Genomic DNA, 17,072 nt, shown 5'->3' with positions numbered 1-17,072 from the left:
TTTCTGACATTAAATGAGCAACTTTATGTCAAATGTTTATCTGTTTCTTTTTGTGACTAGTGTAAAATTTATTATATGTACGCTATAAATGTTGCTCCAGAAATTATTCAATTTTTACTTCAGTTTTTCGGCACAGGAGGTAGGACCAGTTTAGAACCAAGAAGGCAGTCAAAGCCTCATTTAAATTGTAAAGTCAAAGTCATTTGCGTAATGAGAGCTGGTTTCTAATCTCCCCTGGGTGAGGGGCAGTACTGAAGATTACGAAGTTTCCATGAGGCTGCTGAGGAAAATTTAACAAAAAAAGTAAAAAATAGAGGCAGAGAGTCAGACAGCACAGAAACAGGCCCTTTAGCCCACCCTGTCTATGCCAACCATCAAGCCCCCATTTACACTAATCCTACACTGATCTCTTTTTATTTTCCCACAGTCCCATCAATTCCCCTCAGATTCTATCACTCACCCACACTGTAGGGGCAAGTTACAGTGTCCAATTAACCTACCAATCTGCACGTCTTTGGGATGTGGGAAGAAACAAGGGGAAGCCCACACTGTTGCTCGGAGAACATGCAAACTCCAAATAGACAGCACCAGCAGTCAAGATCGAATCCGTGTCTCTGCTGCTGCTGACAGTCTCAGGAAACCTCAGGAGAGCCCAAATATTAAAAAGATCAGTTTGGAACTGGAACTGGAATTGGAATTGGTTTATTCTTGTCACATGTACCGAGGTACAGTGAAAAATGTGTCTTGCATACTGTTCATACAGATCAATTCATGACACAGTGAATTGAGGTAATACAAGGTGAAACAATAACAGAATACAGAATATAGTGTAACAGCTACAGAGAAAGTGCAGTGCAGGTAGACAATAAGGTGCAAGGTCATAACAAGGTAGATTGTGAGGTCAAGAGTCATATACAATGAGATGGACTATGACCTACCTTGTTGTGACCTTGCACCTTATTGCACTGCACTTTCTCTGTAGCTGTAACACTTTACTCTGTACTGTTATTGTTTTTACCTGTACTACATCAATGTACTCTGTACTAACTTAATGCAGCTGCACTGTGTAATGAATTGACCTGCATGATCGGTACGCAAGACATGTTTTTCACTGTACCTTGGTACAAGTGACAATAATAAACCAATGCCAATACCAATCTTATCATATGAAGGGACTGTTCAATAGTCTTGTAACATCATCATTGGGATGGGGCCCATCTTGTGAACAAATGGGGCTTCCCTTCATTAGTTGGGAACCACTGATATAGAGGAACAAGTGGTGGGTATGGTTACGTTGCCATGGACTGGCTTGTTGGGGTGGGACTTGTTGCCCCAAGGTTTTATTTATAGTTGTGGATGAGGCTTGCTCTGCCTCTCTGGGAAAATTTCTGCTGATTCTGGGCATTGCCTGCTGCTTGGACTACAACCAGGTAAATTTGAATTAATGAGGAGATTAGCAGTAAACTGGTAGTGTTTGCCTCGGACAACAACATTCTAGGGTCCTTGTGTCTGTCCTATTCCCCTGGAATAAATAGTGTCCCAGAGACTCTCACTTTGAAACCTGCCTGGCATTTGATCCCTGTAAGTCGGTGTCAAGATTGGAAAATTGTATTGGAAAGCAGATATCTCACACTGATATTGTGTGGGGCAGGAATTTTCCAATTTAACTCTGGGGTCTCCTTTCCAATATGGGAATATTAGCCACCATCCCCCTCCTTCCTCCCTGCCGCTTCCCAACCCACTCATTCTGTCCTCCTTCCTCTCCCTTCTTCCCTTCCTTTCCCTCCCTTCCTCAATCTTTTCCTTTCCATTTCTCCTCCTCTCTCCCCCTCCCTCTGTCCTGCCTTGCTCCACCCCTTCTCATCCACCCTTTTCCTTTTCTCCCACATCCCCCACCTGCCTTTTCCCTACCTCCCACTTCCTTTCCCTGTCCTATCCTACCTCCTGCCCCCACGTTCCTCAGCCAGTCCGTTGTCAAAGAGCCACTGGGAAATAGCTGAGATTAGTAAATTGCCAGGGCAGAGTTTGGGACACAAGTAGGATTCCCAGCTGCTCCAGGTTCCACACTGGGAGATCACCGACTGGTGCGATTAGGCTTAATTTACTTTCAGTGAGGAGTCTCAGTTAAAGAGTCATAGGGACATTGAGTCACACAGCACGACAACAGGCCCTTCAGCCCACGTATCCTGCACCAACCATCAAGCACCCATCTAACTAAGAAACAAGAAATTCTCCAGATGTTGGAATCTGAAGCAACACACAAGTGCTGGAGGAACTCAGCAGGTCGGGCAGCATCCATGGAGGGAAATAAACGGATGTTTCAGGCCGAGACCCTTCGTCATTGACCCATCTAACTAATCCCATTTTATTCCTCACACATTCCCAGATTCTACCACTCATCTTCACACCATGGGCAATTTATAGTGGCTGATTCAAATTGCACATCTTTAGGGTGTGGGAGGAAACCAGAGACGCCAGAGGAAATCAGCATGGTCACAGAGGAAACGTTCAAACTCTAAACAGACAGCACCAGAGGTCAGGATTGAACCCGGGCCACTCGAGTTGTGAGGCAGCAGTTCTTCTAGCTGTGCCACAGTGCCGCCCTTGTTTTCCCTCTGCTGGCTTTAATGTCCTGGCTATTGTCTCTTCCATGGGTCAGGATAGAACATATACCAGTACGGCACAGGAACAGGCCCTTGCCTGCACTGACCATGATGGTCTGTCTCCCCCCCTGTTCATGTGTCTGCCTTTTACACATATCTGGGCAGGCACGGTAGTGTAGCGGTTAGCGTAACGCTATTACAGCGCCAGTGACCCCGGTTCAATTCTGGCCGCTGTCTGTAAGGAGTTTGTACGTTCTCCCCATGTCTGCGTGGGTTTCCTCCGGGTGCTCCGGTTTCCTCCCACCTTCCAAAAAAAGGCATACAGGTTAGGAAGTTGTGGGCGTGCTATGTTGGCGCCAGAAGCGTGGCGACACTTGCGGGCTGCCCCCCAGCACACCCTACGCAAAAGATGCATTTCACTGTGTGTTTCGATATACTGTACGCGTGACTAATAAAGATATCTTATTGTATCTTATTTTATCTAATCCTCTACTGCCCCTGGTAGCACATTCCAGGCACCTATCACTCTCTGTGTAAAAAAAATCTCTCCCTCTCACCTTAAAGCTAAGCTCTCTGGTTTTTGACATTTCCACCCAGGTACAAAGACTCCGACTATCTACGCTATCTATGTCTCCCATACTTTGTCACTTAGCTTTATGTCGCTCTCATCCCCAAATTCTAACTCAGCCAAAGGGAGAACTTTTTCTTTGGAAGCCTTTGAGTCACTATTCACTATTATAGCACTTAGAAATTTATTACTTTATTTCAGCAAAGGTTTCTAGCCTTCAGAAGCTAAAAGGAGGCACGAGCTGAGGATTCAACTTGCATGAGTGTGCTTGAGACCTTCCCAAGGTATAAGTGGAGAAATTTGCTCATGATATGCTGGAATTCTTCTGTTAATGCTCCCCCATTTCATTCACCTCAACTGCATCACATTCAATTAGCCTAAATGAACTTAATCAGTTTAACATAATCCTTAAAAAAAACTACACTCAAAAATCTCCATATCCATGTTGACCCATGGCCCATTCATATCCTTTCCCTCACCTCCTGTCTTTTATACATTCACGGCTGTTGCTCCTTGCTTTCAACCAAAACTGGAAAGTTTCATCAACTTTACTGACAATTCCTGCCTTTCCTTCACCTTCATGTTGTCATCTTCAACACTTCCTTTCCTGAACTCTCCCAATTCCTCCTCTTGGGATAGTCCAACAACTAATGATCCACTATATGCCTACTGACTCCTGAAGTTCCCTTAATTACCCTTCCTCCTGCCCTGATTCCTGTAAGCGTTCCACCTTCCCATCTGTTCTCGCAATATTTACTTATTACAATGCAGAAGGATGCCATTTGGCCCATCAGGTCCATGCTGGCTTCCAGCAAATCATTCCCATCAGTCCCAATTCCCCACATTTTATTCTGCAATGGCCCTGCAAATTATTCTCTCTCACATGCCCACCAACTTCCCCTTTCTTAATTTGTGTTCCTCCTGCCTACACAAAGAGGCAATTTAACCCTACAGCCTTCTTAACCTACAGTTAACCTAATGCCAAGTCTTTGGGGTGAGGGAGGAAACTGCAGCACCCAGGGAAAGCCCACACAAGGAGACTGTGCAAACTCGACATAGATATCAGCCGAGGTCAGTATCGAACCTGGATACCTGGAGTTGAGAGGCAGCCGTGCCACAATTCTGCTTTGCATACTAGCACTTCTGATATGTTGCCCCTTTTCCTTGATTTAAGATTCCGATCAATTCTAACTTACAAGGAGGTTGAATCTGTTCAATTTCACGCACTTCTCCTCTCACCTCATTTTCTCCCACTCAAAGCATGATTCCCTGCCGCTTCCACCACCTCCACCAAACACACCTTCCCCTGTCCTGTCCATTCAGCTTTCTGAAGCCACCGTTCCCTCTTTGACGTCCTCTCTCTCCTCACTCTTCGCCGACCTCTCTTCCACTTCCCGTGGCAGGAGATGCAACTGCTGGCCTTTTGCCCTCTTCATTCACACTGTCCGAGGCTCTAAATATTCTCCTCAGGTAAAGCAGCAATTCACTTCTACTTCTTTCAATTCAGTGTATTGTATTTGCTGCTCACTATGTCGTTTCCTCTGCAGTGGAGAGACCAAATGCAGAATGGATGAGCGCTTTGCAGAACACTTTCATTCATTTGGTAAATGCGACCCTGTACTTGTCACTTTACCTTGTCACTTGTTACTTTAATCTTCCATTCACCCTGACATCTCCATCATCAGCCTCCATTGTGCCAGCGAAGCTCAGTGTAAGCTCGGGGAACGGTCCCTTATCTTTTGATTAGGCAATTATAGCCTTCCAGACTCAACACTAAATTCAGCACTTTCAGATAATGATTCTGCTATTCCCATCTGCACCTCCTGTAGGCATCTTCTGTTTCTTGAACCATTCCCACCCACTTTGGCTGTACATCATTATCTTCTTTTCTCATTTAATGTTTTTGCCTTCCACCTTATCGCAGATTCCCCCCCCCCCCCACCGCCCTTTTCTCCACTCTCTTGTTTCCCGCATCTTAAAATTGTTTTTCTCTGTCCTTTTACAGTTATAATGAAAAGTTACTGACCTGAAAAATTAATGCTTTTCTCCACTAATCCTGAGCACTTTCAACATTTTCTGTATTTATTTTTATGCCACATGATTGTATTGTGCCTTGTATTTAAAGGGTGCCCTGGACTACCCAAGTCATCAACTTTCCTGCCTCTCTCTTTTCTCTGGTCGGCCAGTTGTTTTGGAGATTCTCTTCCTGTTGCTGCAAGTTTCTTTGCACAGTGTTGCACCTTTGTTAATGAGGAGATGGGAAGATGGGGATGGCAGTTCAGTGGCTGGGGAGCCCATAAAAATGGGATTTCCTTCGACCCTAACACATTTTATGGCAGGATCAGAGTAACATTCTTTGCACCTGTTTACTGGTTGTAGTTCGCCAGATTGAGAGGCTGGCTGTAAGATGGGTGGACCTGTGGCCTCAGATCTAGTGGATGGAAGGAGATTGGCAGGGAGTAAAATATCAGTGGGGTGGAGGGTGGTTGAGGGGGGGCGGGGGGAGCCAGAGGGATCAAGGTGAGGATGGGTGAAGATGAAGGGAAGCAGGTGAGAGATCAGAGGAGGAGAAGTTGGGGTAACTCGGTCAGGATCAGAGAGTTTGGAGAAGCATGAATGTAAAGTCAGTGTATGTTTGACTCAAAGTCAACCTTATCCACAGTGAGTTTCCGAAATATGCCTTACATTGAAAACTTGCTAATTCACCAGCGCAAACCCAAGTTGCAATGGCACCATGCCAGGCATTATTTTAAAAAATAATCAAAATAGATACTTTTTCTCAATGGACAGGAAGAGATGTTGGGCAGAAATCATGTTAAAATGTTTCTATAGATGTATCATTGGAGCAGTGGAGCTGAATAAAGGAGCCCACTTTGGACTCCAGGGTTACCATGCACACAAGGCAGCAGTGCAGGGTGTCTGGTGAAAAGTAGCCAGTGTATAGATCTGAGACCAGCTCAACCTAGGAGGACTACTCACCAACTACTTGCATTGGGTGGCTATCCAAAGTGATAAAATCACAATATGCTGGTCATCTGATAGTCCTTTTCCAATATTTACCATTCACCGTATTCTGCATCAGGCCACGTTTATTCCATCCCCTCCTCTTTCAGCTAGCTTCGTTAAGGGATTCATCACTCCAAATAAGATCCTACCATCTGAGTGCTGCTGCTGAAGGCAATGTGTGCCATCAGATCCAGGGTATGCCCACACAATGATGTGTGGGCTGGAAATTCAGATTCCCAATCCTACTGCTTCCCAAAGCAGGACCAGTGTGGAATGCACTGCCATTTCCTTGGGTTGCTGAAGGACCACTTCCCTCACACAAACAATATTCCACTTAAACATTGCGGGAGGGCAGCCCCAACGACAACCAAAGTGTAGAGGATGATCAAAAGGGGAAAACCGGGTTTCTCAGCTCAGGGATCCACACATCAGCTTTAAGACTTTAGGTTAGTCCTCAGCTATACCGCATTTCCGCAATGCCCCTCATTTGGTGTTAACTAATGGTTAGAAAGAGACAATGAGTTGTACTTGGCATGCAATACCTGGTAATGCAGTGAAAGTAGTTTCATACATGACTGTGGATATGGAAATAATGTTTATCAAATTTTTTCTTAAATATCATGTATCTCAATTTCATTTCTGTACTTTAATTAGTTATCTTTCCCTTGACCCTGTTGGAAGTTATCAGATGGTGTATGTGTGAAGCCTCCCCTTTGGCTCTTGGGAAGTCATTGCAATTTTTTTCAAGAACTGATTATTGTTGGTAATTTTAAAGAGACCCTCAAATATGTGGATGTTCATAAAACCTTTGGGATGGCACACCATATTATGGCTGATGAAACATCAGAAGGCTTAATTGGAAAGGAATCTTAACTATATTAATTAGAATCCCGGGAGGTTTGAGTTAATTCCTGATTATTCACTGTGCCACAAGTGGTTGCTTTGTGTGATTTCAAAACTTTTGCTCGCACTCAATATGTTCCATACACCTAATAATTTTACACATGGTGTAATAAAGTCGGAACTGTGCAATATGTTCATAATTGGTTTAAAATTGAATATAATATTCCATAATTAGAATAATGTTTACCCAAAATATTTTTTCTTGTTAAATGGAGACAACAGCTGTGCATATTACAGCATTTTCAGAGCTTCTCCTATAAATGATCTTGATGCTCTGGCTGTCCTGCCTACACCAGATTCTAAGGTACAGTCATGGCCAACTTCATTCACCAGGAAAAAGGTACCGGCAACAATTAAGAAGTAGACCATTCGATCCATCTGGTCTATGCAAGCTCCCAAGGAGCAACCCCATTAGCCCCATTCTCCCTCTTCTTATTTCCCCGTGCCATTGCAACTTTTTCTGTCTCACACATGGGCATCAACTACCCTATTGATTATTTTTTCCATTAACCTACACCCAAGGGGTCATAGCCGATTAACCTACCAGCCCGTCTTTGGGATCTGGGAGAAAACTAAAACACAGAGAGAGCTTGCAAACTCCACGTGGACAGCATCTGAGGTCAGGATCGGACCTGGAGCCCTGGAGCCGTGAAGCAGCAGGAATCTGACATCTAAAAAAGAAAAAGAAACTTGTAGATGCCGGAAATCTGAAATAAGAACAGTAAGCACTGTAAGTGAATAGCAGATAGGCAGCATTCATGGGGAGGGAAACAGAGACAGAATTAGCATTTCAACTCAATGACCTGTCATCAGTTCTGAAACATTAACTCTGTTTCTCTCTCCATAGATGCTGCCTGACCTGCTCGGTATTTCCAACATTTTCTGTGTCAGTTTTATGGATGACTATAGATTTGCTTTTATATTGTTGTCCTACCTTTGCTTTGTATTATAATATTGAGGACAATTTACTTTGTCAGTCTCCACTCCCTCAGCTCACTGCCTACACTGTACCAATGCCCCTTGTTCCCCTGGGAAAAGGTAAACTTCACGGCTGGAGCAATTTTGATTGACACATATGGATAATGACTCAGATTGGTCTGGTAAATAACATAGAGCTGGAAGATTTGCCATGATTAGAACACAGACATCTGATCAAGTGAGTTGATGTTAGAGAAGAGATTGTTGGAATAATAAAAGGTACTGTTGATATAAAGCATCCATCAAAGACTTTACTGGAGGAAATCGAATGATATTCAGTAACAGATACAGTAGCATGATGGATTAGAACTCCAGAGGACTTGGCCCAGTGGTCAAAGCCCCTACATCAGCTGAGAATTTAAATTCAGTTTTTTAAATATAAATCTGGAATTAAAAAGCCAGTATCAGTAATGGTGGAACCACTAGATTGTTTGTAGTTCATCTCAGCCTATTCAAGTGGAAAATGGTTAAAGTAGATTCAACATTTAACTCAGGAGAAATTTCTTTGCTGTCGGATGATTTCAGGCACAGTAGGTCTTGTGGACTATCGTGCGTGAAATATAAACAATGAATATTTTGTGGCAAGAATAACAAGTGAATTCTCAGATACTGCTATCTCTAGCTATGGCAACCTGTTAAATACATAATGTAAGTTACCAAACAAACTCATATTTATGCTGATTGGTTGACAGCACAACTATCAGATACTTGAAGATGAATGAATGGATTTTTCTTTTAAGAGGAATGTGTAGAGCAAGTAGTGACTGTAAAAGATGTGAAGTTTTGATTCTAATTCATTAAATATCAATCAAAAGACAATAGTCCAGACCTTGCCCATAAAATACAGCAGTTCTGAACGGAACCACTGGCATCATCAGTTGAAAGGGCAGCAAGGCCAGTCCAGTCCACACATGTGTAGTCAAACACTAAAGACCTGAACCTTCTGATCTACTGCTTGACTTGATCTGGTGCTCTACTTATCAGGAGGCTCTGTTGCTGAACACCGTATGAAGTCTGGTGCTGGAACTTTGTCTTGACGAGGTTCCCCAGCATTTGCCCTGAGGGATTGGCTCCTGAATATCACTCACGGTTAGATCAGTTGCAGGATCTGCAACCCCCATTGATTTTATTGGGGATTGTGGCTAGGGAGATGAAAGCAAAATTAATGTTAAGTTCTGCTTTTATAAATTATTTTGCTTAATTTTTTTTAGCTGTTCATAACAGTTCTTACCCAATTTTGTTTTTTTTGTGTTTGAATATTTCACTATATATATTTTTTGTTAGTTTTTTAATTGTTTTTGAATGACAGGGACTTAATATCACTTATAGCTTATGCTGTCAGTAAAGCTGGGGTTGGGACCCCACTGGGGGTCAAAGGGTTTGAGGGAGCTTTGGGGCTTTGGCTACTTCAACTTGTCACTGGAGTTTCTGTCCTTCTCAGGCTTTGTTGCTTAGCTCTGTTAAGTTGATTAGTAAGTCTGTGGATGACATGGAAATTGGTGGTGTAGATAGCGATGAAGGTTATCTAAGACTACAGCAGGATATAGATCAGATGGAATATTAGGCAGGTGGAATTTAATCCTGATGAGTGCAAGAAGATACATCTTGGGAAGTCAAATAAGGATAAGACATATACAGTCAATGGTAGGGCACTAAGGAATGTTGATGAACAGAGGGACTTTGGGCAGGCACGGTAGTGTAGCGGTTAGCGTAACGCTATTACAGCACCAGCGAGCCGGGTTCAATTCCAGCCGCTGTCCGTAAGGAGTTTGTACGTTCTCCCCGTGTCTGCGTGGGTTTCCTCCGGGTGCTCCGGTTTCCTCCCACATTCCAAAGACGTACGGGTTAGGAAGTTGTGGGCATGCTATGTCGGCGCCAGAAGCGTGGCGACACTTGCGGGCTGCTCCCAGAGCACTCTACGCAAAAGATGTATTTCACTGTGTGTTTCGCTGTACATGTGACTAATTAAAAAGATATATCTTCAAGTTCATAGTTCCCTGAAAGTGGCGATACAGGTAGATAGGGTGGTGAAGAAGGCATATGGAATCCTTGCTTTCATAGGTTGGGGCATAGAATATAAAAGTTGGATGTTTTGTTGCAACTTCACAGAATGCTGGCTAGGCCACACTTGGAGTATTTTTAATTAGTCTTGGTCACCACACTATAACGCTGAAGAGAGTGCAGAGGAGATTCACCAGGATGTTGCAGGATTGAAGGACTTAAGTAATGGGAAGGGATTGGATAGGTTGGGTTTGCTTTCCCTGGGGGAAAGGAGGCTAAAGGATGAGCTGATAGGGGCATATAAAAATTATGGGAAGCATAGATAGTGTAGGGAGTCAGATCTTTTTCACATGGAAGGGGTATCAAAAATAGAGGGGGATGGAGGAAGGAGTTTTAAAGGGGATCTGAGAGGGAAGTGCTTTACACAGACAGTGGTTGATATCTGGAACGCACTGCCGGAGAAGATGGTGATATTAGATACAATTACCATGTTTTAAGAGGCGTTTAGACAGGCACTTAAAACAGGCAGGTGTAGAAGGATACGGATGTAAAGCGGGCAAGTAGGATTAATGTAGATGGACAAAAAGGTCGGCATGGACATGGTGGGCCAAAGGGTCCATTTCTGTGCTGTACAACTCTATGACACTGTGACTCTATGTTACTGAAGTCCAGATGCTCAATGCTAGCAAGATACTTACATCAGACCAGGTAAGTTTGAACATGGAGTGACAATGGGCCCTTGCCGACAAGAAATGTCCTCATGAAATTTCCTGATAATTATCAATGCAGATTTCTTTAGGCTTAGTAGATGGCTTCTTCGTATATGTGACATAATTTCATCTGTCAGTGAAATGTTCTTTTACAGCTAAGTATTTAGCTAATTGATAGTATAACCCAAGATTGGTGCATACTGAGCACTGCAACCTCAGTCACTTCCTTCCTCTTGAAAGGCACTATCAGCTGAAATACGGCATGTAATATCAAAGGTGATGACTTAAGGCAAGTAAATAATTCCTTCAGGTGATGTAAGTGACGTTTCCAGCTTACCCTATCATGATACAGAAGGAGGCCATTTGGCCCATCAGCTCCATGCCAGCTCTTGGGAAAGCAACTCCATTAGTCCCATTCCCCCCTCTTCTTATTCCGCTGTGCCCCTGCCACTTATTCTCTCTCACATGGGCCCCATCAACTCCCTTTTGATTTCTCTTTGTCGTTACGAGAGCTGCCGAACCTACCATCATGTCCCTGCGACGTGGGAGCAAACCAGTGCCCAGGGTGGAAAGCCACTTGGCCGCAGAGGAACATGCAAACGCCACACAGAGAGCGCCCGAGGTCAGGGTGGAGCCAGGGTCCCGGAGCTGAGAAGCAGCACTAACTACTGTACTCCACGTCACCCTTTGCAGGGATCCATTATTTTGCATCTCTAACTGGTCTTGGTCCTCTTGCATGACATTAGTAGTCAACTTGGTCTTGTTTTCCCTGCAACAAATGAGGCTGAAAGGGGGCCTGATAGAAATATATAAGATTACGAGAGGTCTGGATAGAGTGGATAGTCAATATCTTAGGGAAGGAGGTGTTTACCCAAATGGTTAATAAGAAATTTTACCTTGATTACTGTTTGACTTGACTTTGAAAATGACATTTTAAAACCTCTAACAAACTAAACACAGGAGCAGCTGTGGGCAAAATATTAAACTTTTATTGTTCACATTGATGGTCTGTAAATGCTACTCAGTGTTAGAAGGGGAATGTCAACGCAATGACACGTAATCTGTTATAGGAGTGAATCTACTGTTGTTTGTGAGACTTGCCTTTGCAAGTTTGAGCTCCAAACCTTTTGTGTGGCAAGTTGCTGAGAGTACAAGTTGATGAGCACACAGCAGGGGAGACAGAGTTTGTGGAACCAGTGTGAAGAGGGAACACAACTGCATCTCCAAACAGAATGAAGTATTGGATTGAAATGACGATTGACCCTCAGTGTTGGGCTTAGTTCATATCTGCCGTGTAGATGCATCAGCCTCACCCTGTTGGATACCTGACATGGGTGCTCTTGCAAGGCTAATATTGAACTAATGCTTCCTTTCTGCAACCTTTGGATTTCCGTGTTTGACCGCATGTGTGACCTCACCTAAAGGCACAGTAGAGTTTGCCCATATATAACAGAGTGCAATTGGGTCCCCTAAATCATTTACCCCACTACAGAAAATTCTTCCCTTTCTCATGCGGTTTTCAGCTCCCATGTGTTCTATATGCAGGCACAATGAGTCCTGAGTTTATTATCAACATGTGTGCGCCTCTCCAACTTGCTCAGTCATTTTCCATTTTTATTTTCTCAGGTGATTTCCAGTTTGCAATTGCATCTGATGATAACTCCGAGTTTTGGCTCAGTTCTGATGAGAGTCCTGCAAACGCCAGACTGCTGATACATGTAGGCAAGGTATAGACGTCAGTTCAATCTCACTTATCTTGTCCAGCAGCCATTCCAGGCAACTCAGTCACTGCATTAAAATGTCTTTAGGGACGTCTGAATTTTTTTCCCTGTTACCTGGACACTCTCCAAGTATCCGCCTTCTAACTGAAGAGGGACAAAACTGAAAACATAGTATCAGGTTCCAGCAAATGAAAAGCTTTATAATGAAGTCAATGCTTGTAATGCCTGTAATGAATGTAATGATCCTTTTATACATTTGATGTAAGAAAACATCTCCCAGAATATTTTAATCTATTTTTAACCTTGTTTTTATGATCAAAGTTATTAATAGTTGCCTACTGTTTTCTAGACTGACAATTGTACTGTACTAATAGAACTAGACGGAGCAATGGCTGAGGCATTGTGATGGTCTCGGTGCCATTATGCTAGGGAGCATTGATTGTCTGTGTCCCTGCACAGAGGATCTGTGTGTTGAGTCTGTGCAGCAGACCTTGCTCTCCATTTGTCTTGAACCTCCTTGCCATTCCACCAAGACCTTGTTCTGTGCAACAGCTACCCCTAGTTAAAATAATTCATGCAAAGGCACCTCCTACCCCTCAGAACTGCATGTCATTCTTAATTCAGAGGGTCTGCTAAAGAAGTCATCAATTCAAGTCAAGTCGAGTTTATTGTCATATGCACAATTACGGTTGGGTACCGCTACAATGAGAAACTTGCTTGCAGCAGCATCACGTGCATGTAGGTGCGGACAACACACTAAACATAAATTATGCACAAATTATACAAGACAGTGAAGAGAAGAAAAAGTGTGCAAAAACAAGACATTAGTGCAAAAAAACACAAGCAGAGACAAATGCACAGAAGTGCAAGAGGTGATTCCTAGTGTTCCATTGCTTTGGTAGGATTAGGGGAGGGTAGGTTGGTTCAAGAACCTGATGGTTTCAGGAAAGTAGCCTGTTCCCGAACGTGGTGGTGTGGGACTTCAGGCTTCTGTACCTCCTGCCCAATGGTAGCAGCAAGAAGAGATCATGACACGGATGGTGGGGAAGCTTGATGATACAAAACTCAAGAGTCTACTAGGCAGCAATGAACAATGCTTCCCTATAGTTTTCTCAGACCTGGACTACCTACAGCAGGCACTGCAAGGCACTGGAAAGGTACCTTCAATGTCACCTCTACAAAATCATACAAATTCTCTGGAACTGCCATCCACCAGGACCTTCAGTCACCTCCTGCCCCTTCTGGGTCTGCGGTTCCCACGTTGGCCTCATCATTCACCTCAGAACCCCCACAAAACTGGAGCAGAGGCAAATCATCCTCAATCTCAAGGGACTGTCTAAAAAAAGAATTTCCAGCTCCTGGCTTGTAGCTGTGTGGACAAGTCCTATTTCAGTCAACTACAATGCCTTCATCAAATAGAGCAACATCTATAAAGCATCTTTTTTTTTCCCCAATCATTTCAGTTTAATTTCTTTAGCTGGTCTGAATCACTCAAGTGACTAATCCTCCATATCGTTGCTTTTCAGCTGGGTACAGAGTGGGCTGCTCCAGGCGAGTTCACTAAATTCAGATCTCAAGTTTCCAATCCAGTCCAGTAAGTACATTATTTCACTCACAGTTCACAATGGCCACAGCAATGACAACAGAATAGAGCAAACCAGTTACCATGTAATCTCAGAATGAAAGGTTATTTAGTCTCAGTCAAGTGGATTACAGGTATTAAAGTTTGAATTTGTTTATACACTTTTGAGATCTTGCTGCTGACTCCTATCATTGGCTAATTGTGTTTTCACAACATTTGAGATAGGCTCAAGAATTAAGAAAACGTACACATTTGAATTTTTCTTATTTGTTCTAATGATTGGAAAAGTAAATCAGAGAGCTGACAACTATTGGCAGTGTGACCATACATTATCTCCTGGGGAGTGAGCATACGTTGTGTAGTAATGGCACTGTGCAAAGCAGGTAGTTTTCTCATATTAAAGTGGAGACTATATGTACTAATTTATCAATGTAACCCGCTGTTGTGCTGTTGTGACCTCCCTACCGTGGTTGCATAGATAAAGGAAAAAGCAAAGATGTCACTTAATTAACACAAGCTCTGGAGAAAAATATCTTTTTATATTTTATGAATTTACTGAGTTCTGTCAGGAGTAATTCAGTGAAGGCTCTGGGAAATAGTCACCTTGCTACCCAGGTGCGGTGCTGGTGTTGTGGATTGGTGTGATTAAAAAAATTCTGAAAGAAATGATGTGAAGGTTTGCTTTGGAAATATGGTCTGACCAGTGTTCTATAGAGCTGCAACATCACCTCGTGGCTCCTGAACTCAATCCCCAAACTAATGAAGGCTAACGCACCATATGCCTTCTTAACAACCCTATCGACCTGCATGGCAACCTTGAGGGATCTCTGGACATGGACCCAAAGATCCTCCGCACTGCTAAGAGTCCTGCCATTAACCTTGTATTCTGCCTTCAAATTCGATCTCCCGAAGTTTATCACTTCACACTTATCCAGGTTGAACTCCATCTGCTGGAGCTGCTGCCACCGTTCCCCGGCTCTGGCCAGAGTGCCGCCCTGAGTCCCGTGTCTCAAGTGCTGAGCGGCTGCCCTACTAGCCCACCCTGCTCACCCCCCAGCCCCCACAGGCAGCCTCTCCTCACCAAGCCACGGGTCAATTCATTGTGCAAGGGCGCCGGCAGCGGGCAGGGATTTGCATGAGGTTCCAGGTTGCTGGCACAGCAGCAGGGAGGGCAGGAGTTCGTGCCAGGCTCGTGGCACAGTCGTCCTGTCAGTAACACGTCTCTCTGTGTGTAATGCTGCAACGATCTATTTTAATGCTGATTCCATAGGCATTCTCGTTGCTGGGAATGCATCCTGAGCGCAAGGTGAGCTACCTGTGTAATGCCCTGGCACCTTTGAACACTGGTTATTTGGAGTCATGCTGGCAACAGTTATGAGCTTGTGTGGTAGCAGGGCGGACGTCCACTGCAGCAACCCAGCACTGTGGGGTAGCATCTGCTTTATGCTGCAATAGATGTTGAAGCACCAGCTGTGAGATGCTGCATAATCATTGGGCCTGCAAATCCAGAGCTGGCCCCCACTTCCACAAAGCCTCTGCCGATTTGGAGCTGGACTTAAAATCTCTTTATTAGTCACACGTACATCAAAACACACAGTGAAATGCATCTTTTGCATAGAGTGTTTTGGGGGCAGCCCACAAGTGTCGCTGTGCTTCCGGTGCTAACATAGCACACCCACAACTTCCTAACCCCTTTGTCTTCAGGATGTGGGAGGAAACCAGAGCACCTGGAGGAAACCCACGCAGTCACGGGGAGAACGTGCAAACTCCTTACAGACAGCGGTCAGAATTGAACCCGGGTCGCTGGCGCTGTAAAGCTTTACACTAACCTCTACACTACCATGCCTGCCCATGCTCTGGGACATTTACTCATACTGCCAATGCACCGAGTATTTCACTGGGCAGATGCAGCAACTGATCTTTCTCCGCTGCCTCATGAAGGCCCTCATGTAAGATCCTGCATTAGTTTATACTTGTGAGCTCATCCTCTGGGAGCTGGTACCCGGACTACCTTCTCCCCATCCTCTGGCTGCTGGCAATTTGTGCGCATTGATTCACCAGCAGCAGGTCCTGTCTCTTGGCTAATGCCCACAACAGGTAGAGCGGCAGACTGAGTGATGTGATGCATTCTTCATCACTGCCCTGCTCTTGGCCTGATGTTGGTCGGTTAATGGTGAGGGTAGGATTTGAAGAAGAATTACTTTCTGTAATTGTAATCAGGAGAAATGGTGGGGTTGCAGAATGTGAGAATGGACATGAGTACACAGTCATCTCAAGGTGTTGCCCACAGCACTGAGATATCCAATGTAATAACACCCGGCACTTTCTTCTCCGAGTGGTAATTTATTGGAACTGCGTGTCCCCTACTGTCTGCTATTACAGATGCCTGTTCTGTGCAGTCCTCACCTACAAGAGAGAGGGAGGTCTGACAATAAATGCCATGCAATTTGCCCTGCTCTATCATGGTAAAAGATAATCTGGTGGACAGAGAAAAAGATGCAAGGATGTGTTTATGAGGGGCATCGATAGGGTGGACAAGCAATATCTTTTTCCCATTATTGAGCGATCCAATACCAGAGGGCATGCATTTAAGGTGAGAGGGGGTAGGTTCAGAACAGACGTGAGGGGTACATTTTTTACTGAGAGAGCGGTGGATGCCTGGAATGCGTTGCCTGATAAGGTGGTGGAGGCAAATTCATTGGTGGCTTTTAAAAGGGGCTTGGATGGGCACATGAATGAGAGGAAAATGGAGGGATATGGGCATCCTGAAGGTAGGAGGGAATAGCTATGTCGGCACAACATTGTGGGCCGAAGGGCCTGTTCAATGCTGTACTCTTCTATGTTCTATGTTAAGGAAACGCAACATTTCCACTGACTCTTGGGAACCTCTGGCCCATGACTGCTCAAAGTGGAGAAGGAGTAGTTGGGATGGTGTTAAGAACCTTGAGGCCAGGCATGCAGAGCACATAGAAGTTTCATGTAAGCAGCAGAAATAGTGGG

General features: G+C 44.2%; 1 protein-coding gene across 1 annotated transcript in view; it reads left to right on the top strand.

Annotated features, from left to right (window-relative positions):
* The window catches only part of LOC127577716 (N-acetyl-beta-glucosaminyl-glycoprotein 4-beta-N-acetylgalactosaminyltransferase 1-like), a 591,438-nt gene that overhangs the window by 362,106 nt on the left and 212,260 nt on the right, over positions 1–17,072 (top strand). The window contains exons 6-7 of the mRNA XM_052029203.1: positions 12,396–12,496; positions 14,017–14,084. Coding sequence (XP_051885163.1) covers positions 12,396–12,496; positions 14,017–14,084 — 169 coding nt within the window. The remainder of the gene's footprint in view (positions 1–12,395; positions 12,497–14,016; positions 14,085–17,072) is intronic.

This window comes from Pristis pectinata, chromosome 14 (assembly GCF_009764475.1).
Source record: "Pristis pectinata isolate sPriPec2 chromosome 14, sPriPec2.1.pri, whole genome shotgun sequence".
NCBI classification, from domain to species: Eukaryota; Metazoa; Chordata; class Chondrichthyes; order Rhinopristiformes; family Pristidae; genus Pristis; species Pristis pectinata.
This window is presented reverse-complemented; position numbering and strand designations above follow the sequence as displayed.